The sequence below is a fragment of the Rousettus aegyptiacus genome, unplaced genomic scaffold, assembly GCF_014176215.1.
Source record: "Rousettus aegyptiacus isolate mRouAeg1 unplaced genomic scaffold, mRouAeg1.p scaffold_m13_p_7, whole genome shotgun sequence".
Lineage (NCBI taxonomy): Eukaryota > Metazoa > Chordata > Mammalia > Chiroptera > Pteropodidae > Rousettus > Rousettus aegyptiacus.
In genome coordinates, this window is record NW_023416310.1 from 46,058,090 (window position 1) to 46,082,097 (window position 24,008).

General features: G+C 35.2%; 1 protein-coding gene across 8 annotated transcripts in view; it reads left to right on the forward strand.

The window, feature by feature from the left end:
- Positions 1-687: 687 nt before the first annotated feature.
- The window catches only part of ZNF638 (zinc finger protein 638), a 77,251-nt gene continuing 53,930 nt past the window's right edge, over positions 688-24,008 (forward strand). For 4 of the 8 annotated variants that reach the window (XM_016130561.2, XM_036225181.1, XM_016130559.2 and 1 more), the window contains exons 1-2: positions 709-828; positions 17,851-19,366. In XM_016130561.2, the coding sequence (XP_015986047.2) occupies positions 18,053-19,366 (1,314 nt within the window). In that variant the 5' untranslated portion in view covers positions 709-828; positions 17,851-18,052. The other 4 variants (XR_001595102.2, XR_001595103.2, XM_016130562.2 and 1 more) reach the window with 3 other exon arrangements.

Sequence of the window (24,008 nt, forward strand, 5' to 3'; positions counted from 1 at the left end):
ATGAAAGAAAAACATCTGCTTGAGTGCTAAGTAAAGGTGATGCAGGAGACTCAGGGTAAGTGGTGTGATTCGTTTGCTATCCATAAGGCAGGACTTTGCTGAATTTTCCCAGATTTTGCCCAGTGATTGAGTTTTCACGTTGATATAGTAAGTAATCTTGAGAAGTTACTCGGGTTCTCTCATCCCGAAGTTTTTCATCAGCAAAATGAGGGTTAAAAATATCCAGCATATTTTTGTTGCGAAATGACATGTTAAAGGATTTTGAGAATGTTAAGGTTTTAACTCAAAAAGTTTTAATTTAATTCTAATTTCCTGATATTTTAAAAGGCTGTGATATACCATCGCATGATTGCTATAGGGATGCAAAAAAATGTATAAAGCAAGAGGATAAAGACATACAAAGCATCATATCAAGTGCCAGATGAATATTATCTACTTTAATGTATTATTGAATGCAAAATGATCAGGGAAGACTTCGTGGAAGAGGTGAGACAATACACGTATTAGAGAAGCGCATGATTAGGATAGCACTGGCGCAGAACAGAGGCTCTCATACCCATGCTTGAGTTTTGCAGTAGATACCTGAGTAGACGCAAGAGCACCCCCTTCCGGGGCTAAGCTGCTCTGGCCCCTTTTCCGTGCCTCCACGCGAGCGCGGTGCGGGTGGTACGCAGGCGCGGGGAACACAGGAGGGCTCGCACAGGCTCGACAGGCGCGCATGCGTGCAGCTCTTTGGAGGCGGTAGCTTTTTCGGCGTCGAGACCGGAGGCTGAGTGCTAAATCGTGTGGGGCGCAAACGGGATCCGGCTGTTAGTCGGGTAGGCATAGGTAGGACTGCTGCCCCGTGGGGAGTAAGTGGGTGGAAGGCAGGAGCCCGATAGCGTGGGGTCCTGAGCCTTTCCCCTGAGATCTGGGCCGACTTATTGTATCTGTGTCGCAGCGGCTGCGCACAAAATGGCGGCGGGCAGACGGCGGGGGCGGGAGGAGGATGGGGGACCCCCGGGATGGGAAGAGAAGCTTGGCTACCCTGTTGCCGCGTCCGCTCACCTGACTGCCCTGGAGGGCCGGGTTGGGCACCCGTGCTAGGACTGTGCTTCTGGAAGAGCCGTCTGACGCCGATGCACTGGGCCAAGGAACGAGAACAGCCCTTTGGCAAGGCCGTGGCGGCCCCTTCCCCATCGGCGCAGGGCTTGCCGAGGCCGCGCCAGCGACAGCCAGAGCAGGCGATGGTGAGGGAGCACCGCGGAGGGAATAACCATTCCCATCGGGCCTTGAAGAGGCGTTGGAGCTTGAGCTGAGAGCCCTTTGGCTAGCGACGTTGTGCAAGAAACGTGGAGAGAAGAGCGTGTTTGGGGCTGGGGGAGTTGGGTTGTGGGTGAATGTTACAAATCAGCGGATTTTGCTGGCCTGTTTCTTGCTTGCCTTGTGCGGGTATGAAAGCAGAGGAATTCTCACCCAGTGTGGGACACAGAGGGCTCATAAGTGGCTCTGATACTTTTCAGAATAATCGTGAAAACGGATCGTTATTGGTTTATTTTTGTCTGATTCCTATCTTGGGCCCTATTCTGTTAAAGGTTGGGGGAGATCTAGACCACATACTTGAATCCTTAAGGGCGTTTGAAACGAATCTTTTTGTCATTAGAGGTAAATGCGAATGAAGGAGACGTAAAGTACTACAAAATTTTTAAATGAACTAATTAATGAAGGCTTTCTCAAGTTAATTTTTCTTAATCTTAGAATTTGCTGTTAGGCGAAATTTAGGGAAAAAGTAACTTTTAATTTGACTGAAGGTGTTCTGAAGAAAAACTTGTCAGGATCCGACGACTTAGGTTGGTTCAAATTCTTTTGCTAAAGAGCTTTGGAATCGTGCTCAAAATTATTTCTTCTTCTTTTCCTTCATTTGTTGTAAAATGTTGAGTTTATTTTTCAGGGATGTTTGCCGGTTCAGATTTGCAGTTAAAGTCGGTGAACTGGGGAAAAAATTTACCAAGAAAAAAAGATGAATTTAATGAAATTTATACAAAAAAGTAAACATAATTTATATTATTTCAACATAGCTTTGAATTTTGTTGGTGATTTGGTATTCTAGACTTAGTGGGCTTATGTTGCATTTTAAAAATTTGACAGCATTTATACACTTTATTTTGTATTCCCAACCACTGTAATATGTAGTTTTAAATAATTATGTGGACTAACATTGATACACTAAAATATGCTGGACGATTCCTTCCTTGGTTGATTGTTTTGAAGCAAGTGTAAAAGATAAAAACAGTTGGAAGAAATCACAGAATCTCATTTTTTTATTGGCTATCTTTCAGAGTGTATTGTCATATGTTAACTGTTAACTTGAATATTGGTTATATTTTCGTTTTGTGATCTCCAGTATGTAATATTTCGTTATGGAGGGTGCATCTAGCAGATACTCTGGTTTAAAAACACTTTTTACAGTCATTGATCACTTTGTACTTCGTGGCTGTCGTAAAATTTTTTCTCTTGGGTGTTCTTGAGGAAAATGAGAGAAATAGTTTAGTGGAAAGAATAGGTTTTGGAATCGGAAGATCTGGATTCGAATTTCTGTTTTCCTCTTACTGTATGTGTGAGATTTGGGGTAAGTAATTTTAGCCTTTCTGAACTTTTGCTTCCTTATCTTGTAAAATGGTGATACTACTTCCTGCTTGGGATTGTTGAGAGGATTAAGTGAGAATGTTTGGAAAGCTCCCATCTCTTGGCTCTTACTAGGTGCTTAATAAATGTCAGCTGTTACTTTTATTACAAATTTTTAAGTGCTTAGGCAGTGCCTTTTGATTTTTTAGAAAATTGCACCTGTGGATACTTCCTTTTAATTAAAAAGAAGCTTAAAGGAATTTAGCTTAAATTGATAGAATTTTGGAGCTGAAATATCTAATTTTTCATTAAAATATTTTGTGCATCTGTAAACTTTATGCCTCTCATAGCACTTATCAAAACATTGTAACCATTTATTTATATGATTGTTATGTTCACTTTTGTATCTGCTGCAATGCTTGGTATGTATTAGATGCTTGCATGTTGAATGAATGAACTCAGCTGGTAGTTGCCAGAGCCTGAATAAGAACACAGGCCCTTGGAGTCCAATTTCTGTTCTTACTACTATGACTAAATGTATATTGGTTGAGGTTTACATAAATCTGTCCAAATTCTAAATAAAATTCTGTACACATTAGGAAGCAGTGCTTCTAGTATGGGTACCCAGTAACATAGTTTGGGCTGTTCTGCATGGAAATAGGAGCTATTGAATGTTGAAATGTGGTTTAGAGATTTTCTAAACGGAAGGTAATTGTATTTGTGGCTAAAGCCAATAGCTCCTCTTTGTATTCAACTTTACTTACTCTTATTGTTTCAACTATTTACTGTAGTCTGAAATTTATGATTGTAAATTAAAGTGAAAGGTAAATAGGTATATGGAAGATAAGAGAATAATAATAAGGAAGAGGTGAGGTGTAGAAATAAAACATAGCTGTACTCATTTGCAATGACATGGATGGACCTAGAGGTTATTATGCTGAGTGAAATAAGTCACAAAGATAGATACCATATAATTTCACTTATATGCGGTATCTAAGGAACAAAAAGAACAAACTAATCAAAAACAGACTCAAAGGTAGTGGACAGTTTGACGGACAGAGAGAAGGGATTGGGAGTCTGGGAGAATGGTGTGAAGAGTTAAAGAAGTACAAATTAGTAGATAGTTGGTGCGCGGGGAGCATGGAAGAGAGAATGTAGTTAGCATTAATATGATGGCTAAATGGAGGGCCAGGGGAGAGAGGGAGCGATTGGGGGGATCGTTTTATGAACATTGTAGATGTCTAACTGATGTACTGTATACTTGAAACTAATTTAAATAAATTTATTTTTAAAAAACATAGCCATACTAATGATCAGTGAGGGTCAAGAATAAAAGGTTTTGCTTTGAAAAGACAGTTCAGGTAGTATAGGAGAAAGTTTTAAGGTACATATTTTGATATTTTCTTAGTGGTTATCTTGGGGTACATATATTGGGTTATTTTTCAACTCTTACACCCCTTGAATACCAAAATATGTTTATTCTAGTCTTTTTAAAGTACACTTTTCCTGCCCCATTTCTGCAGGCTTCATTGTACTAAACTTTAATTTCCTTATTGTCCCTGCTAATAAGTGAATGTTTCCAACTTTTGAATTTCTTCACTTTAAAAAAATTTTATTATGGAAAAATTTTAAACATATACAAAACCAGAGAGTATAATAATTTACCACCATGTACCTATAACCTAGCTTTAACAATTGTCTCTATTGTCCACCCTATGGTTTTAAAGCAAGTCCCATGTCATAGTTATCAATCTATAGTATCTATAGTTCTAAAGTTTTCTCTAAAACATTAGAGAAAAAAACATTTGCTTATTACAACCTAAAGTAATAGTTCCTTAATGTTAGACATTTAGTCAGTATTCACTTTTTCAATCGTGTCTCATACCATGCACATGTGTGTATACATGTATTAATTTCTATTACCATATTGAAAATTTTAGTAATTACCCAAGTCTTAATGAAAGGAACAAATACCTACCTGCTTCTTAAGTATTTTCTTTACTATCTAACATTTGAGCACCTGTTGGGATGTGAGGGAAGATCATTTAATTACATTTCACTTCAACATTCTTAAGTGGATATTGTTTTTATTCCCATTTTCCACATGACCAAACTGAGGCTTGAGCTACCTAGCTTGCTTGGGGCTCACAGTTTTAGGAAGCAGGAGGACCAGAATTAAAACTGAATCTAGGGTCTGGGTTCTTTAAAAACTATGCTACATAAGTGTTAAAATTTTGCTTATGGGAGTTAACCAATTTTGCATGAAGTCATTCAGTGGCATCCCTCCTAGCAGGGTGGGTGTCTTCAGGTCACTGGAAATTTCCCCGAAGATCAGATTATAATGGATTGCATAACGGCCTGACTAACAGGGAGTGAACATGATGCAGAAAACGAAGGGCTAAATCCAAATATTTGTTTAGGGCTGATGTTCTTCGTCATATTGCAGGTTTTCTGCCTCTTGCCATACTTGCTTACAGTCCAGTCCTTTTTTTCACTTAATATATAACTTAAGAAGTTAGTCCAGTGTTAGACTTAAAAGTTTGGGTCATTAACTTTTTTAATGAATTAAAGCCCTGGCTGACCAAAATTCCCTGTCTCCCCTTTTTCTTCTTTCCTCTATCCTACACCCACACTCACAAATATTTATCCCACTTTCTGAACTATTTGAGAGTAAGTTACCTATATTGCACTCTTTTACCATCATTTATTTTCTAGGAATAGGATATTTTATTTTGCAGTTACAGTACAGTTATCAATATCAGTAAGTTTAACATTGATAAAATTCTGTAATCTACCATGTTCTGGTTTTGTCAATCGACCCAATAATGTTCTTTATAGCAGTTTTAAACTCCCTCTACTAGAGGATCAATATGGGATTATATAATTGCATTTAGTTGTCATGTCTTTTTAGTCATCTTTACTCTGGAAAATTTCTGTAGTCTTTTTTTTGCCTTTGCAGAGTTGACATATTTGAAGACTACAACCTGTTTTTTCCCCCCATACTGTGTTTCTTACAATTTTATTGTTTTACATATTTTTCTTAAAGGAAAAATTATCAGACCTCTAACATTAAATTCCAAGGATGTGGGGAATTACTGGCTGACTGTGAATCTGGTGGCAGAGGTACCTGGGAGCCTTTTTTTTTTTTTAATAGAACATTTCTCATTTTGGATTTGTCTTATGCTTCCTTTTGATTAGGTTCAGATTATGCATCCCTGGCCAGAAAAATTACATAAGTGATGCTGTGTCCCCATGGTATCAGATCTGGAGGTGCATGGTGTCCATCTGTCTCTCATGGGTGATGTGTGATCACATATTTGATCAAAATGTTTGATTCCCCTTCCCCTCAACTGATCTGTGGAGAGACGTTTTAGGATTATGCAGAACTTTACTCTGGATTTAACATGCATAGATGATTTTTGCCTGAAACAATCTTTGCTGTGGTGTTTACAAAAATGATAATTTTCCAACTTAGCATTCTCTCTGCATTTTGATTGGTATGGAGTTATGAACTCCTGTCCCCCCCACCCCCAGTGGTTTGTAACTTATAATTGTCCAGTTATTTATTACCTTCTTCCATTCTATATTTATGTCTTGTCTTCCACAGTGAGAGCCCTGGTTTCCAGCAGTATCAAAACATTTACTTATTTATTCAATCCTATGACATATCTAAAGTAATTTAAAAATTACTTCGGCCATACCAGTACCAAAAACAAACAAACAAAAAAACCTACTAAAGTATAAGAATTTGTAACTCTTCCCTTTCTCCTAGCTTCCCCAAAATTGAAGGTACGAAAATCAAATAGTAGGTTCATAACTTACTTGCATTAGTTTTCTTTTTCCCCTTCAGTGGGTTATGGTATTCATTTGAAAAAAAATGATTGAATTAGTTTGTTTTAAGTTTAGATTTTCCCCCTCTCCTTCTCATCCTTGTTTTAATTTTTTAGAAATTAAATCATTCTGAAACTCAAAACTATGTAATAAAATGTACTTCAAAAAATATTCCCATTTCCTTTCATTTGGTTCTGTTACCTCATAGGTAACCAACTTCCTTGTTTTCTGTTTTATCCTGCCTATGTTTCTTTTTTAACCATAAGCAGATTATGATTTATTTCCATGTCTCATACAAAAGGTAACATATGTTCTTTATAGGTAACCAGTTTCATGTTTTCTATGTTGTCCTACCTATGTTTCCTTTCGTAACTATAGACAGATACATGTTTTCTTATTTCCATTTCTTAATACAAAAAGTAACATACTATATGTGCTCTTTTGTACCTTGTAAAGACTTGAAGGCATTTGGCCAGATAGTTTAGATATGCTTCATTGAAGATTTTCGAAATCTATTTTAGGCAGATGGGAACGTATTTTGGTTTGTGCACTTCATGAAAGACATGAACAACCAAATGTCAGGGAGAGCAAGGATGCAGTCAGGCCTCAAGATTGGAAATGGGTAGTGAATATCATCAATACTGTACTTATCTCTTGGTCTCGCTTACCTGTTATATTGACTTTATTTCAGTGTTTGTGCTTTTTCACTAATGTAGTAAATATACTGTCAACAACATTTGAGTTTTATCACATCCACCATTTTTCTCATTCCTATTTAAAAAGTCCTGGGAAAGATTTCTTTATTCCAGCTTGGATCAGATAGTTTCTCTTGGACTAATGCATTATATTTGTTGAGGGTAGCAAAGTAAGAAAGTCCACCAGTGTACATCTCGGGGGCATCATTTACTGTGAATGCAGTGCATGTGATCCTTATACTCATATATCCTGTTTAACAAAACCTTGTTTTTCCTGGAAATAACTCTTAAATCATTCTATGGGATGTTAATGCTTGGTTCTCATGGTGATTTGTTCTTGTCATTAGCAAGTTGATCTTCCATTTTTTTCTAATAATGAGATCATGATGTATATCAATCCTTCCAGGTAGCAGTGAAATTTGTGATGCTCTTCATGTTACCAAATGTTTCTAATTGCTTGTTGTTTCTTTGACAGTTTTCATGAGGTACTATATTTTGATATTTTAACACGCAGTGTGATACTGTCTACTCACACTTAAAGCACCTTCAAAATTATGACTTGTATATGTTTCATGAGATGTGAGGGTACAAAACTCATGGTAGAAAAGAGTTGGCTGGGTGGATCTATCTATATGATAGAAGAGATTAGCAGAATTGAGTGCCGATTAAAGAAAGGAGAGCACAGAATGACATTGACTCATTCTTGTATTAACTAGCCAGTGAAATGTTGCATTCTTAGATGTGAACATGGATTTGTATATTCTGGGGCAAACAGTCGCTCTAACAAAGCAGTCCACCTGAAGTATGTGGGTATATACCTAGAAAAGTAACCTTAATGGTAGTTTTCCTTTTGTGATAAGATTATAGAAAACTTTTTATTCATGTCATGAGGGTGATTTTTTTGGTGCAAGTGGTAATGAATATATGTATTTATAATTAGAGAAACAAAGCTATAAAATGAATTTAAATTTTATAAATCTAGAATACAGCATAGAAAGAACACCAAGAGTTAAGATTCTAGTTGTGATCTTACCATTTAGTTTTAAGGCCTTACTTAATTTGTAATCTGGGATTCCCTTGCTCACAAGGTTTTGTGAGGCTCAAATGGGATAATATTAAAGTGCTTTGTTAACCACAAAATGCTATAAAAGTTCAAGTCTAAGGTCTGATACAAATCTTTTCATTGTGAATCTAATGGAGCCATTATGATCTGGCTAATTTTTGAGGATGCTTTTAGATTTTTTGAGTTCACATTTCTTTACCCCTATCTAAATTAAGGATTTCCTTTCTTCTGAAAGACTGCATCAACATAACAGACAGTTCAGTTAAAAAAATAAATTAAAAAACAACAGGCAGTTTTTGATTGTCCATGGTAGTGAATATCTCAGAAATGCCTCATAGGACCTACAGGTGATATTTTTTTAATCCATCAAGCCGTTTCTTTAAGTCTTCCTCAAGAACTCAGTTTCTAATAGAATTTTTCTACTACAATTTTTATGGTCGACATTTTATTGAATATTGTTTCAGTGTAGTATGTTTTAGTTCTTAAAAGGACGTAGAAAAGTTTTTAACTGCTGTTTGTCAAAATAATGAAAATTTCTTCAGAATTCAGAATGTTTTGTGACAAATGTCCTGTTTTTGAAAAATATTAAGATAGGAAAATAAAATGTTGATTGAAAATAATGTAGTGTAGGTCTAATGTACAATAAAGTTTGGTATACCTGACCCTTACCATTCATGCATGCATGTAAATGTACAAAACTAGAAATATAGCAAAGTATTAATTTACTCTAGACAATGGTTTTATTGGTAAGGATTTCAGTTACTTTTGTTTTCTGTAACAAGCGTGTGTTACTTAAGAATAAAAATTTGTTTTAAAGAGTTAATAGTACTTGATTGCGATTGTTTTCAAAGGAGTTAATTAAGAATTCAGCTCTAAACCCAGATTTTTCCATGATTTCATAAATTGGCTCCATAAATTCCTCTAGGGAAACGAACCTCTTTTTTCCTCTTTATGGCCAGAGCTGGAATTAAATGAAAAAGGCTTTATAATACCTGTTTTTATTTGTTCACTTGTTTTTGCATTGTTAGTGCCAAATTTACCCTTGTCTTAACTGGTTCCTGTTCCTTAATCACATTGTTTTTAGGTTATACCACTATCATTCTCAAAAGATAAGGTTTATTTTCTTGGGGGGTTGCATAACCTAATTCTTAATCAGAGGTTTTTTTTTTTTTTATCAAGAACCCTTTGCTTGTTTTGCTTAATCTTTGTTTCAGAAGTTTTTTCTACCAAAAAAGTATAATGAAACAGAAAAAGTGGAACATGAAATTGTTTAATAACTAACTGATAAAAATCAGTTAAGCCAGGTGGAAAGAATGAGTGTAGGGAATAATGAACTAAAATGAAATTTTTAGACTTAAATCTGCATTTATTTGTACATTGCTTGCTAATCATAATAAGTTAGCCGATTTTGGCTTTTGTTTGACCTTGGTGTGAAAATCTGAGAAGTATGAAGTTACTTTGTTTTTATACTCTTCCTTTTGTTTTCTATTAATAATAGCATACTTAATACTTTGCTCTTTAACTTGTTATTTTGAAAATGTTCAAATGTAAAAAAAAAGTTGAGGAAAGTTTAGTAAATCCTTGTGAAACTTACTAAGCTTCCACAGCAAACATTTTTGCCAGTCCTGCTTCCTCAAATTTCCTTACCTACCACCTACCCCTGTTCTCCACTCAGACACACACATTTTTTTTTCTAGATTATTTGAAAGGCCATCCTAAATTCATCATTCCTTTTGTTAAGTACTTGAGTCCGTAATAGTTGATTTTTAGGCCAGTTCCTCAATAATCTGTGTGGGTAACTGTATATTTTCAGTTTAGAATAGCCAAGAAAAAAGTGTAACTTTAGACTGGGGTATACTGTTGTGCAGCTGGGGAGTTTGCTCTTTTCTGATCTCTTTGCATTTTGAGCCTTTTTTTTTTTTTTTTTAAGACTTTTACATTATTAGGAATTATTGCTTTGAAACTTTTTTTTGTGAAGAGCAGCAGACTTTTTGGATTGCACCTGTTACATTGTCCTTACAGGATGGGTTTTGTTTCCTAGAGCTTTAATTATTTTTGTGACTGTTAAGATAGAAAAAGATTGTGTGTGAATAGGGATAGGAATTATTTTTTAATTACTTTTCTCTTTTCTTACCCCCTTTCCCGTCTAAATTTAACATGATTTGCAGAGGCAGAGATTTAAAAGATACTGAAGCTCAGGAGTGTGATTTGTCAGCCTTAAAAGTCCTCTGCTCAAGAAAGGAGTGAGGAGAGGGAGAGTGAAACTAACATTTATATTGGGCAGCTCCTTTATCAGACCCTGTACATACTTATATTTTATCTGAGTTCTTAACAATAATTCAGAGAGGAAGATACTTATCCCACTTTACAGATGAAGACACTGGTGCTTAAGAGGTTAAGTAGCTTGTCCAAGATCTCAATAATAAACAGTGAATCTAGTAGAATTCAGATCCTTCTCACCTGGTATACATTACTGGCTTAGAAATGAGTTTGAAATGCTGCATATATTACTGCATTTATTGAGCTGTGTTAGATTAATAGCTTAATGTGTGCCATAGATGATGAGCAAAGAGATTCTTGTGGGGCGGTGCTCAGAAGTATCTTGAAGAATGGGTTTGATTCTTAGAGGTAGCAGTATTCTAAGTAGTGGAGTATGACTAAAGTACGGAAGTGATAATTTGTTGGAAGTGGTCAGATAACAAATAGACTGTTTTGGCTGTAGCAGGTCTTAAGTATTAGGGTTGACTGGGATCAAGTTATGTACTAAATGCCAGGCTGATAAGTTTGGACAATATATTACAGGCAGCAGCGAAGTGGTAAAGATTTTCGTGTGGAAGAGTGATACTAAAATATTTTAAGGTCTGAGCATTTAGTAACTGAATTGGGATGGATGACAGCTGTGGTGTAGAGTCTTGCAGGGTGGTGATGGTGGTGAAAGGAAAAAAAGTATAAAATATTTAGAGGAATGTAGAATTTTATAATCAGAAATTAATAAAATGATTGGAACATTGTTGATTGAGGGAATTGGTGTAGAGAGCAGAGGGTTTAAATTTGATAGTTTTTTAGAAAAAATGCAAGTCAGTATAAACTGGCTTATAGTTGGCATAAGAGATAGGTTCCTATCACGTTTTTTTTTTTCTGTGTTCATAGATGATTTTATTAAGTAGTCCTGAGGTTACCAAAGATTCAAATGTTTGAACTGAAGCTATGTTTGGTTTTGGTCTAGAAATTTGTAGCTTTGCCAGAAATATGCAGTTAATAGATATATTTATTTATAATTTTAAAAATCATTCCAGTACAGCAGTCTCATTATAGTATTCAGAATCTTTAACCCAGGCTTATTCTAAATTTTCTACAAGTTGATATATACATGTTTAGACCTTGTTATCTGAAGTGTCACTTCTACCAGTTTTCTCAAAATTCTGCAAGTTATTCATCCTATAAAACTCAACTCAAGCATTCATTATAACTTCCAGAAATACTTTTCTGATACTTTAGCATTGTAATACTATTGACAAACCGTACTGCAGTTTACTGTTTTTTTTTTGTCAGAGTGTTTGCACTTTGACTATAGGAATCATGCTTTATTTGGCTTTACAATTCAAGGGACTAGATAATGACTATCATTATTAGACTCAAAAGATTTTTAATAAATTGTATCAATTATTCTGAATTTATCCCTTTCCACTAAAATAAAAAAGAAGGGAGAAAGAGATCTGTGATGGTAAAGAAACAATGAGAACCTACTGCCACAGCAACTGAATCTGTTTTCATTCTCCTCAATTCATCCCCCAATGGCACACAGGATTTGGACACTTCTAAGAAATTTTTCATTGTTTTCTAACCTTCTGACCCTGCCTATTAGATGGCCCTTTCCGACAAAAAATCAAAACAGAAAGACAAAGATGAGATTTATTGACGTGAAAGCAAAAAGCAACAGGAATGTGGCAGTGTAGAAGAACCCGTAGTTAAAAATTGGATACAGGGAGAAACGTGCAAAGGGAGTTGTCACTGTCATCTAAATTTAGGCCTTGAAGGCCTAGATTCTGAAACCCCTAAATAGGACTTATCTTTTTTTGGGTTACAGGCCTTTTAAGAAAGTTGGATGATAAAATGTCTCAGCTTGAATTTATAGCTTCCCTACCCCCGCCCCCTTTCAAACACAAAACAAAACATTTCTGGAGTATTGTTCCACACCCTGCTTTCAACATTAACAACTTGTTCTTGATCACCTCCAAATTATGAATCTCCTGTCCAACCAAGAAAGAACTTTCATATTTTTTCTGATGGTTCCCGACTCTATCTAGCCCTTAAAAGCCTTTTGATACTGTGGCTTGTGCTCTGTGTCTGAAAAAAATTTCATTTAGAACCTCTATTGATTTTTTTTTTTTTTAAGTTGTATTCCTCCCAGTGGTAGTGTGGATGTTGTATATTGCATTAGCTGGAAGAATAAGAAAAATGAAAAACTTAAAATTCCTTGTCGAAGCGCATATTAGGAAGTATTTGTTTTAAAAACATTTAAGTTGAAATGTAAAGGAATAATTTTTAGCTATTAGGAAGCTCAGTTATCCAGAAAATGGCATATTCTTTAATGGTTATGGATAATAAAGATTATATTTACTGTATCAAGTATTCTAAGTATCTTGCCATCACTTGTTACCTTGATAGTGTATAAATTTGTGGTATTAGCAATCTTTAAAAATTGTCAAATTAGTGAATGCTGTTGTTGGTGAAACCTTGGGTTTTGTTCTCAGCAAATTTGAAATACTGCATTTCCTTGTTTGGGATTAGAAACCAATTTGACTTTAGATATATGATGTAATACTGTTTACATATTTACAGTATAGTATGGATTACTATTGAGTGGGCATTTCATTTTGAATCAGCATTTTATTTCTTGTCCATAGGCTAATATAAAATAAAAGGTTTAAAAAATCCCATTAGTTCTTAAGGTCTATCCTAACGAATGTATAATAGCATTCCTTTTTCCAAGTGCATAATACAGATATACCATAGTTTAGTCAACCAGTTTCCAGTCACTGCAAGCACTTTAAATTGCAGAAGTGTAAGAAAGGAAATTTCTAGGAGAATTCTAACTAAATTTTATTATTTTGGTTTCTGTAATTTTTTTTTTATTGGTTTCTCTAGTTCTTATGAGACATTAGCTCCATCTTAAAAAGTGAAGTGTTATCTCTGTGAAGGCAGAGAGATCTGTTCTGTTCTGACTTAATAACTTTGCTACTTCTGCACCTGGAACAGCAGTGCACATTATTTGTTAACTGGGCAGATAACAACTGGATTTGAAATTACTCTCTGATTGTTGAGACAGTTTCTCTTGAGCTTTATTTTAAGATTTTGAAAACATATCCCGAATGACCTGATATTTCATTTTGGAATTTTTATTCTCATGGATCGATTGAGAATACCACAAATTCTTTTGCTTGTATCTGGTGTTAGAATTTGCATTGAGTAGTTTTACCTTGTTGCTGCATCATTGATAGGGCTAAAATTTAAACAAGAGAAAGGTGAGAAAAGTTAAGTGACAAAGAAAAAGTATGCTGATGGTGTGGGGCTTGCCTATCCTTAAGTTAGATTTGAAGAAATAGGGGTTCAGAATTATATAATTGAAGTGAAATTTATAATGCCTTATAAATAGCTTGAAATATAAATACAAGCATCTTTTTAGTCAAAACATTTTATTTGAAGTGAATGTACTCTGAGATTAAACAGTAACTTACCTAAATGATTAAAAATGTGCTTATGCTTTTAAAATAAAATGAAAACTACACAAATGAAACATGAACATACTTAAATTTTATTCACAAAATATAAGGTTACTGTTAAAAATTTTAACCATTGAAGATGTTATTTGGCATAAAAATTGTAGGCAGACTTTTTTTTTTTAACAGTTTCAAAAATGTAATTGTCAGTTCTTACCAATGCCCAACACTGTATTTCATGCTTCTCATTTAAAATTCACATCAGTGTTGTTGGAATAGAACTGTAGACAGCTGAACACATGTATAGTGTAAAGTAACCATAATTTCTCTTTTAATGATGCAGTTTTGATGACTACTTTGTCAGAAACTTCTCTACCAGAATTAGAAATGATATATGGTAGTATACGGTGTTCAATGATTTTATATTAGTGGATTACTGTCTGAAAATGTTAAGTATAAACTAAAAGGTAAAAATATGCTAGACTAAAAGTCTGAAATTAGGAAGGAATCTTGGGATAAAGGTTAGGAGAAGTGTTGGCTTAAAGTACAGGAGGATAAATGAAACTTGTTCTCAGAAAGGAGGTTGGTAGAAGACCTACTGAAAGTGATATTTACTTAAAATGGATTATCTAGGTTATGCATGCCAAGAGAGAAACTTCATTTATCTAGCAGGTCCAGGATTCAGAACGCTTGTAAATAGCAATGGCTGACAGGCTTCTAACTTATCTTACCCAGGCGAGAGGGAGAGATCTCTTTGGGAGAGCTATGGCTGTTAACTTTACTCTTACTCTGTTCTCATTATATTAGACTTCCCAATGGACTAATGATACAGGAAGTCTAGCATTATTTTTTTTTAAGGCTCCTAAAAAACGCAAACAAACCAAACCTCTGCTTATTGATAGGTGAAATTCCTTCATTAGGAAAAGGCCTTTTATTATCTTCATGCTTATTTTAAACTGTTCTGTGAAAAACTGGTGTCTTTTCAGGACTGATAGCCGGTTACTATACACTGATACAGACAGACCAGTTGTTAAAATATTGAAGTAATTCTGCCCAGATTAGTAAGTAGCTGTTGCCCCAAGGTTGGGCCTTTACTTACCCCACTCTTTTAGTCCTTAGGATTCCCTGCCATCACCTTGTGCATATCAATTAAAAACTTAAGGGAAGTAGAGGAAAGATGGGCTGAGGACTCAACTTGCACATGGTAAGGCACAAATTACTGTTCTGATTGTTCATTGCTTGCGCTTTACTAATTACTAAATATTTCAGCTATCATGTCTGGGTATATACATGATGGAAAACTCAAGGTTGGGAAATGCAAAATGAAAGTTTTTTGACAATATGGCACCTCAGAGCTTTTAGTATTCAGTAGATATTGTGCCCCTCTTACAAGGGTGGCATGTGCATGCATTTCAAACTTTCTTGACCAGGGAACTCCTTTGTTAGAAGACCTATACAGTCTCACAGAACACTAGTTTCTGCAGTATATAGTAGGTGAATTGCTGTTGCATTCTATAAATGTATACTTACATCAGCGTGTAAGACAGTGCTAGCCACATTAGGAAATCCATTGATTTTTGCTTTTAAGAAACTTAAACTGTAGATTCTTTCAGTGATACTTGTTTACAGCTCCATGTGATAATTAATGACTGACTGAAATCTGTCCCCTTTTTTGGGTGATTATGGGGGAGAAAATATTTTGAAGAGTTTATGTTCCTGAAATTGTGAGAGGTGTCCGCCAATTAAGAAAAATAGTCCAGAAAGGGTATATATAACTAGAGGACAAACTGCTTTCATAAGCTGATTGTTTTTAAGGACTGGGTAAATACAAAGTTCTTGGAAGTGTTTTTGTTGTAGAAGGTAGATATAGTTTCGTATGATTTATGATTGTTTAAAAGGACCTGGAGTTATAAGTGAACATTATTTACAGAGAAGTTGGATATCATTATTCAGTAAGCTTGTGTCTGCGGCTTGCATCTGGTGAATCAGAAGTCTGTAATTTCTACTGTAATTTTGTGTTTCATTCTAATTTGAAATTTAATTATGTCAGTTATGAGGACTTTGGGTGTGATCATTCTGATAGTTTTACAGATATTTAAGGGCATTTTGAGTAGTTTTAGTAGTTTTGGGAGATAAGACAATAGTGAACATGCCTTGAATTGACACTAGATTGTTGAAAAGATTGCAGATAGGCACACAAAAACATAAAATAGTAAAAAGTATGAGTACCAAATGATATAAGCAATAAATAAGAAAATTTGTTAGGAGACTCATTCTGGGCCTTGGTGGTCAAGGAAGGTTTAGTAGAGTCTGGTTTTGCAGGATGAATAAAATCAATTAAGTCAGGTCCAGGGCAAGGTCGTTTTATTCATTTATTTAAATTGGAAGAGATGAAGGCACTTGGGAAGAGGAATAGGAGCAAAAGGCCTAGCTAGAGTAAGTGTTTAGTAAAATTAGAAGGGTAGAGATTGGCTAGATAAACATAAAGCTAAGAAGTAAAGGGAATGAGATTCTCTTGGATTTTTGAACAGAGAAGCAGTGTGGCAAAATGTCCTTTTATAAAGATTAAATGTAGTGGTAACATGCAGAATGGTTGGTTCAGAGAGTGTTAACGAATAAAGCCAATTTCTCAACCAGATTAACATTTCACTAACACTATGTTTAAACAAGAAAGTATATAATAGTGTTACAGTTGAAGTTGTAGCTTGAACCAGAAAAGGATGATAATCAAATAGGATCCATAGTAGGTGTAAATACCTAAATACCTCACATTTCTTGCCCTGCATTTCTATCAGGTATAAAAGTAGGGACTTGATAAAAAGCACAGGCACAGTCTGTGTTCTTTATTTCTTTTTCTTTTTCTTTTTCTTTTTCTTTTTTTTAACTGAGAATTGAAAGCAAGTTCTGTGACTGCTGACCTTGGTCCTGAATGATAGCTAAAGTACTATTTCTCTGAGAAGTGGGTTTGGAATGAGTTCTACATTCTGATGGCCTGGCAGCAACCAATTTTAACTAATACAATGCCTGGGAACTGCAAGATATTCTTGCTCACATCTATCAGTAGTTAAGAACATGGATTATGGGGCTGAATTACCTTGGGACCAAAGCTCCGGCGAGCCACTTATTAAATCTATGTAAGTTACTTCTCTGTGCCTTAGTGACTCAAGATTGTGAGAAATGAATCAATTCATGTAAAGCACTTGGAACAGTCATTGGCATGTGTACAATACTCTATAGTCATTGTTATTCATATATTTTTGTCTATACTCTTACTGTGGAGGGAACCTGAGAGAATGGTGACTGGTTTTGTTACATATTATGTTGTGATGTTATAAACAATTCCATGCTACTGCACATTTTTTGTCAGACTTTAGTCAGGTTATTGGTGCCAAGTTTTCATCTTAAAAAAAAACTAACAGCAGAAAGTTAGTACAGTCTAATTGCTATGTAGAATTTATTAGCGATTTCAAGGAAGCTCTGTCTTGGAAAAATGGATCTTGTAAAATTTTAGGCTTACAGTTCCTATTTTCATTGTTTGCACATCTGATAAGATACGTATTAAGTGTGTGTGCCTTTCTAAGTATTTTAATGCCTCCATCTTTTTTTTTCCAGTATTAAAGCGTGAAATAAATCCCCACTGTTTTTCAAGATTATTTAGGAGTTGTAATTACCACTCAGCACCTAGGACAGCACCCAGTGCAACAAAGTGTACATGAACTCTGGCTTGAGGTTTGGGGTTTGTGTCCTGGATTCGGGAAAGAAAAGAAGAGAAAGTTTTTGGGAAAGTTTAAAATCCTCGTAAGCACTTATTCTAAAAGTGTATGAAATGCAGAATGGTTTCGTGCCTTTGTTTCAAAATGTTTTACACTGGCTGTAGAACCCACTTCATGAAGTAGTTTGAGTTAAAATGATCTAATATTTGTGTTTTAACTTTCAGCTTTGTGTTATTCTTGGAAAATTTCGCACCACTTGTGAATTCCTTGAACCTGGGCATTGCAAACCCACTTCTGTTGGGCACATCTCCTTTGCACTTTGCTCAGATTAAGACTCAGTTGGCGCTTCAGCAGCTGAATGCCGTTGCCTCACATAGTTCAACACCACCTTATACTTTATTAAATCAGGCTTTTTTGAAAATAGCCATGTCGAGACCCAGGTTTAATCCTCGAGGAAACTTTCCACTTCAGAGGCCACGAGCACCTAACCCTTCTGGGATGAGGCCTCCAGGACCATTTATGAGGCCTGGATCTATGGGTCTCCCAAGATTTTACCCAGCAGGGAGAGCCCGTGGAATTCCACACAGATTTGCTGGCCATGAATCTTATCAGAACTTGGGACCACAGAGAATGAATGTTCAGGTAACTCAGCACCGAACTGATCCAAGATTGACCAAAGAAAAACTGGATTTTCATGAAGCACAACAAAAGAAGGGGAAACCTCATGGTAGTCGGTGGGATGATGAGCCTCAGATATCTGCATCAGTGGGAGTGAAACAGAGTTCTGTGACACAGGTTGCAGAGCAGAATCCTAAAGTGCAGAACCGCTATACAAAAGAGAGTGCCTCAAGTATCTTAGCAAGTTTTGGATTATCTAATGAAGACTTAGAAGAACTCAGCCGCTATCCTGATGAACAGCTAACTCCTGAAAATATGCCATTAATTTTGAGGGATATAAGAATGCGAAAAATGGGGCGCCGATTACCTAATTTACCTACTCAGAGCAGAAATAAAGAAACCCTTGGTAGCGAGGCAGTTTCAAGTAATGTGATTGATTATGGGCATGCAAGCAAATATGGCTACACAGAAGATCCACTTGAAGTACGTATTTATGATCCTGAAATTCCAACTGATGAGGTCAAGAATGAATTTCGGTCACAGCAGGGCATTTCTGCGTCTGTTCCTGCACCAAATGTAATATGTAATTCTATGTTTCCTGTTGAAGATGTGTTTCGACACATGGACTTCCCCAGTGAGTCCTCCAATAATCAGACCTTTTTCCCAGTTGAGAGTGGAACCAAGATGTCAGGCTTACGCATTTCAGGAGGACAGTCAGTCCTTGAACCTGTAAAATCTGTCAGCCAATCCATTAGCCAAACAGTTAACCAGACAATGAGTCAGTCTCTGATTCCTCCATCTATGAACCAGCAACCTTTTTCATCGGAATTAATTTCATCTGTAAACCAACAGGAACGAATCCCACGTGAGCCTGTGATTAATTCACCTAATGTGCGTGGATCAGGAGGAAGTAAAAAGAATTACCAGTCAGAGGCTGACATTCCCATTCATTCTCCCTTTGGGATTGTGAAAGCATCCTGGCTACCAAAATTTTCACATGCTGATGCCCAAAAGATGAAGAGACTTCCAACTCCCTCAATGATGAATGATTATTATGCAGCATCTCCAAGAATATTTCCACATTTGTGTTCTCTGTGTAACGTAGAATGTAGTCATTTGAAGGTGAGTGTTTTTAAAGATCACTGTATAATGATACTCATCGCCCAAGTTTCCTCTAAATTCTCATGTATGCTGGTGTTAACTAGGCATTAAGGAAAGAACAGAAATTAATTTTGATCACAACAGCAATGCTTAGTTGTAATCTAAGTAGCCCTGGCCTAAGCACTTAATTGAATGTTAGGCTTTCTGTATTCCTGTGATGGCATACCACATGGTTCGTCCATTGATTTTGAACTTTTGATTATTTATCCCAGGAAATTTATGCAACATAAAATTTTTATAATATAAACTGTATACTTAAAAGACAATGTCACATGAGTCACTTTTATTTAAATAAGAGAATCTGTTAGTATAATAAAAAGTTGGAATAAAGCATTTGTACTGCACACTTTCAAGAGACAGTGTATTGTAGCCTTGCGTGTATGTACCTATCTCGGGCTAAAGACAGTTAATGTCAATTTAAATATTTTCTGAGTCTCTCTGGACTAGGATTTTTAGTGTTGTATGAGAAGGAGCTTCCTAAAATAACTATCCATAGTAAGATTGAGTCAAGAATGAGTTATTTGGGGATCAGCTGTGGGCTCAGTGAATAGAGTGTAAAATGATAGAAATTTAGAGAAAAATTCTCAAATAAAGAAGCTGTAGATATCTTCATGGTTAGTATAGTTGGAAAGAAGTATTTTATAAAGGTGCTGAGGAATAATGTAGAATATACTATGTGATAGTAATCATTGGTGGATTTGAGTAAGAATTTCCAAGTATGTTTTATTTGCATATATGTTTGGAAACCACTTCTATTTACTAATGTGATATGTAGATTTATATCATAAATGGTCAGGAAAGAATGGACTTCCCATGGGAACAAGCTTTGATTCAGGGTCATAGCATCAGGTTGTATACTTTGAATAGGCTTAAAAATCTGTAGATATTCTTGTTTTTTTCTCCTTTCAGTACTGTTCTTTTATTGTCTATTACCCACTCACCAGGTTTCAGCCAACAAGATCTTGATATCTAGAACTGATGCTTTTGTTTTAAGGTTAGCTCCAGCAAAGGAAAGCAACATTCTCTACCTCATTTTAGCTAGATTTGCTGAGTTCTAATAATAATTGCGTAATTTACACTATCAAAGGGGTTAGCAAAGTCTTGAAAAATCTCAGAATAATTCATAGCACTTAATCATAATCTGTAAGAGCCCTAGCCTAAGTACTGAATTGGATGTTAAGCACTCTCTATTCCATTTATTTCGAACTTTCAATTTGTCATGATGAATCCAAGAAAAATATCTAAAACAACTTAAAATTAGTTTAAAACTTTTATTTGTAGAATAGAAAAGGTATACGTTTATTCAGTTTGCGTTTACTAATTACCAGTTTTGTACATGACTATATTAAGTGCTAGGGCAGAAATGAAGAACTAAAAAATTCAGATGTTCTTAAACAGTTTAAACAGTCTCATTGTCTTCTAATTACACTAAGGAATTTTTTAAAAATGAGAGGACAGCAAATAGTTTGCTGATTGTATTTAACTTGTTCAGGTATTCTGTAGAGAAGTGATATTTAGTATTTCTCTTTATTTCAGGCTTAGTTCAGGCCAACATTATCAATTTACCAACACCTATTATGTATTTAGTAGTATGTAGTTAAAAAGTATAAATATACTTTCTGACATCAAAAGACTTGTATAGTCTAGATAAACTAATTGATAGTAACTAACTACGCTAAGTCTCTTTGGACTACAATGATGTGGGAAGGAAAACTTTATGGAGTAGGTCGAATAAAGATAGGTCTCAAATGATAAATAGGCTTCAGTATACCTCGGGGTGGAGGGGTAACATTTCACATGGGAGCAGCAACAATAAGTACAAAGGGCCTTGAACGTGAACCTAAGAAGTTTAAACTTCGGGTGCGAGAGGCATTAGGAAGCCAGTTAATGTTCTCGGTATATGAAATGACATGTTAACACATTTCTGGTTTTCCCTGAGAATACTGGCTGGCAGTGATTGTGGCTGCAGCATTTACCCGAAGATAACTGGCGGATTATAGTCCTAACTTTATCCCCAAAGTTTGCCACAAAATATCTTGCTTTAATTATTCTTTTCACATCACTATAGTATATCGATAGTCTTTGGAAACAAATGATATCATTCTATTTATAGCAGTCTATTTTTAGTAGTGGTATTTCCATTTACAAAATATAGTAATTCTCTGTGAAAATTTCAAATCCTAGAAAATACAGCATTCCCATATGTGATATATGTTAACATTGTTCTCAACCAGTTGTTAGCTGAAGATGCATTTGATGAATCCGATATGTGTATACGTTTCTGTTACATTAGGATTAGAGACAGGTTCTGTTTCGAAATAACTCCAAGAAAGGTTTTTGTATTTTACTTTCACATTGAAAACCAATCAGATTTGCTTCAGCTTCATAGAGCGTGTTTATGTAAAATTAATGCTGGTAGCGAGATGCGCTTTTTCTACATGGGAAATGGGTTAAAAGTATATTTTAGGGAGACAAATCTGGCTGAACTGTGCAGTGAATAAGAATAAGAAGAGATAAGGTTGGGCACTAATTGAGGCTTCCCTGGTAAAAAGCTGGGCTAATACGATAAAAGAAAAATATAGAGAGGAAAAGAAATCATGAATGGTTGTTAGAGTTCACAGAGATTGATGGCCATTTTAAACAAACATCTTTTACAGTCACAGCTGCACAATGGAGCTAACCAATGAATTCTTCACTACTAGATGACGAAATGATAGGGATTCTTCACTATTAGATGACTAAATGATGAGATGACAGAAACTGCCTCTTCTGTTTCTGTGACATGTTTTGCTGCCTTGTAAATGTACATATATATGACATAAATATATGGCCAATAAATGTAAATTACCAATTGCAAATTTTTTCTTGCTTAGTAAATATCTGACAACATGTTCTCCACATCTGGAGTCTTTTAAAACGAGCCTGAAGAGGGCAACGATAGAATATGAAATGTATTTTTTTTTTTCTAAATTGGGATTTAGACATTAGAGAAGGAGGTTTTAGGTTTAGAAGTTATGACTTTTTGACTGTCCTTGATTTAGAAGGCTGTTTTTGGTTTAACAACTCTTTCTGACACAAATAATTCAGTTTGAGAAAGTACTGACGAAAGATTTTTAAGGTAGTTGGGTGGAGGATATGGAAAAGTGTCACCTTCGATCTGGGCTCTCTCAAGTCTATATAGTCCTTGCAGTATCTCCTGCATAGTAGATAATTATCACTTTCTCTGGAAAGGCAGTACTGCTTTGAGACCTTTTTCTAATCTGCATATTGTTACTTAGTCTCAAAACTGGGGTGGCATAGGTATATTTACTGAGTTTAAATCAAGTAATGTCAGTGAGTGAAGTGGACCTATTAAAAGACAGAGCGGGTGTGTGTATGTGTGTGTAGAACTGGAGAGAATATCCCTTAAATAGGGCAGCTATTAGCATCAGCTGATATTTGCTGTATAGAATAATACATACATGTGCAGTATTATATCTTTATATGTTTTTCAAGAGCAGGAAATCTGGATTTTGGGTTAAAATCTCTGGGTTTGTTCAATTTATTCAAATAAAACACTTTATTGCTCAAATAAATCATGCCCAGTCTGCTACCTGCCAGTGTGTTTGATGTAAACTGTCCAGTTACTGTTAAAAACATGGGTTTAGCAGTACTAGAGACTAATTGCCAACCTCTGTTTGTATCGCTGAGCAGGCTGTGCAAACTTTTGTTTTTTTGCATTCTACAATCAGTGCCATGGTTTAATGAAATAGTTCAGGGTTTGTCAGAATCTGTTGCTGAGCATTGCAAGTAGCATTCACTTATTTTAGATAGTTCTTGACAAGGCAGAGTCCACAATTAGTGTCAACTGTGGTTTTAACTGTGGAAATTTCTAGATCGTCTATAGTAATGACAAAATAGAGTGTTTTTGAAATGGAAATGAATAACATTTTTCTCTAAGAATGTTTTAAAATACAAAACTGTTTAGTAAGTTTTCTGCCTTATCCAAATGCTGGAGAAACAATAAAACACTGAGTAATATACATGTTGCTTTTAACTAATTGTTTCACTTGGGGGACTTTATCTTTGAAAACTGTATTGTGCTTTTTTTTTTTTTTTTTTTTTAATCAGATGTATTTTCCAGAAGGTATTTATGGGTACAGAATGTAATTTTAGGAAAGATTTGTATAGGAAGTAATGTATAAGAAAGCATTTGTTCATTGTAAAAGCTCTTCATGTAAGGGACATTGTGTTTTTGAAATGGTGTTATTTTCCCTTAAATCTTGAAAATAAATTAGATTTTATCACCAGCTTTTCATATTTTTACTAATTTTATCCTTTGCCAATATAGTGAGTACCTTGTTTGGAATGGTACTGGCCTAAGAGGTAGGATTTTTTTGTTGTTGTTAATGTTATTAGCTTGAATTTTAGAGGGAAAAGCCATTTCAGATAACATTTTATTTATAGAGTTTTTGGTGTTCTCTGGAGTGCTTTGTTTATATTGGAGATGAGTTATTTCTGATCAACATTTTTCTTTTCTCCAACTTTCAATATATATGTTTGATTTCAAAATGAGTAGACTTGGTATGGTTTTTAAAATGCTTTCTATACTAAAATGTTTTAA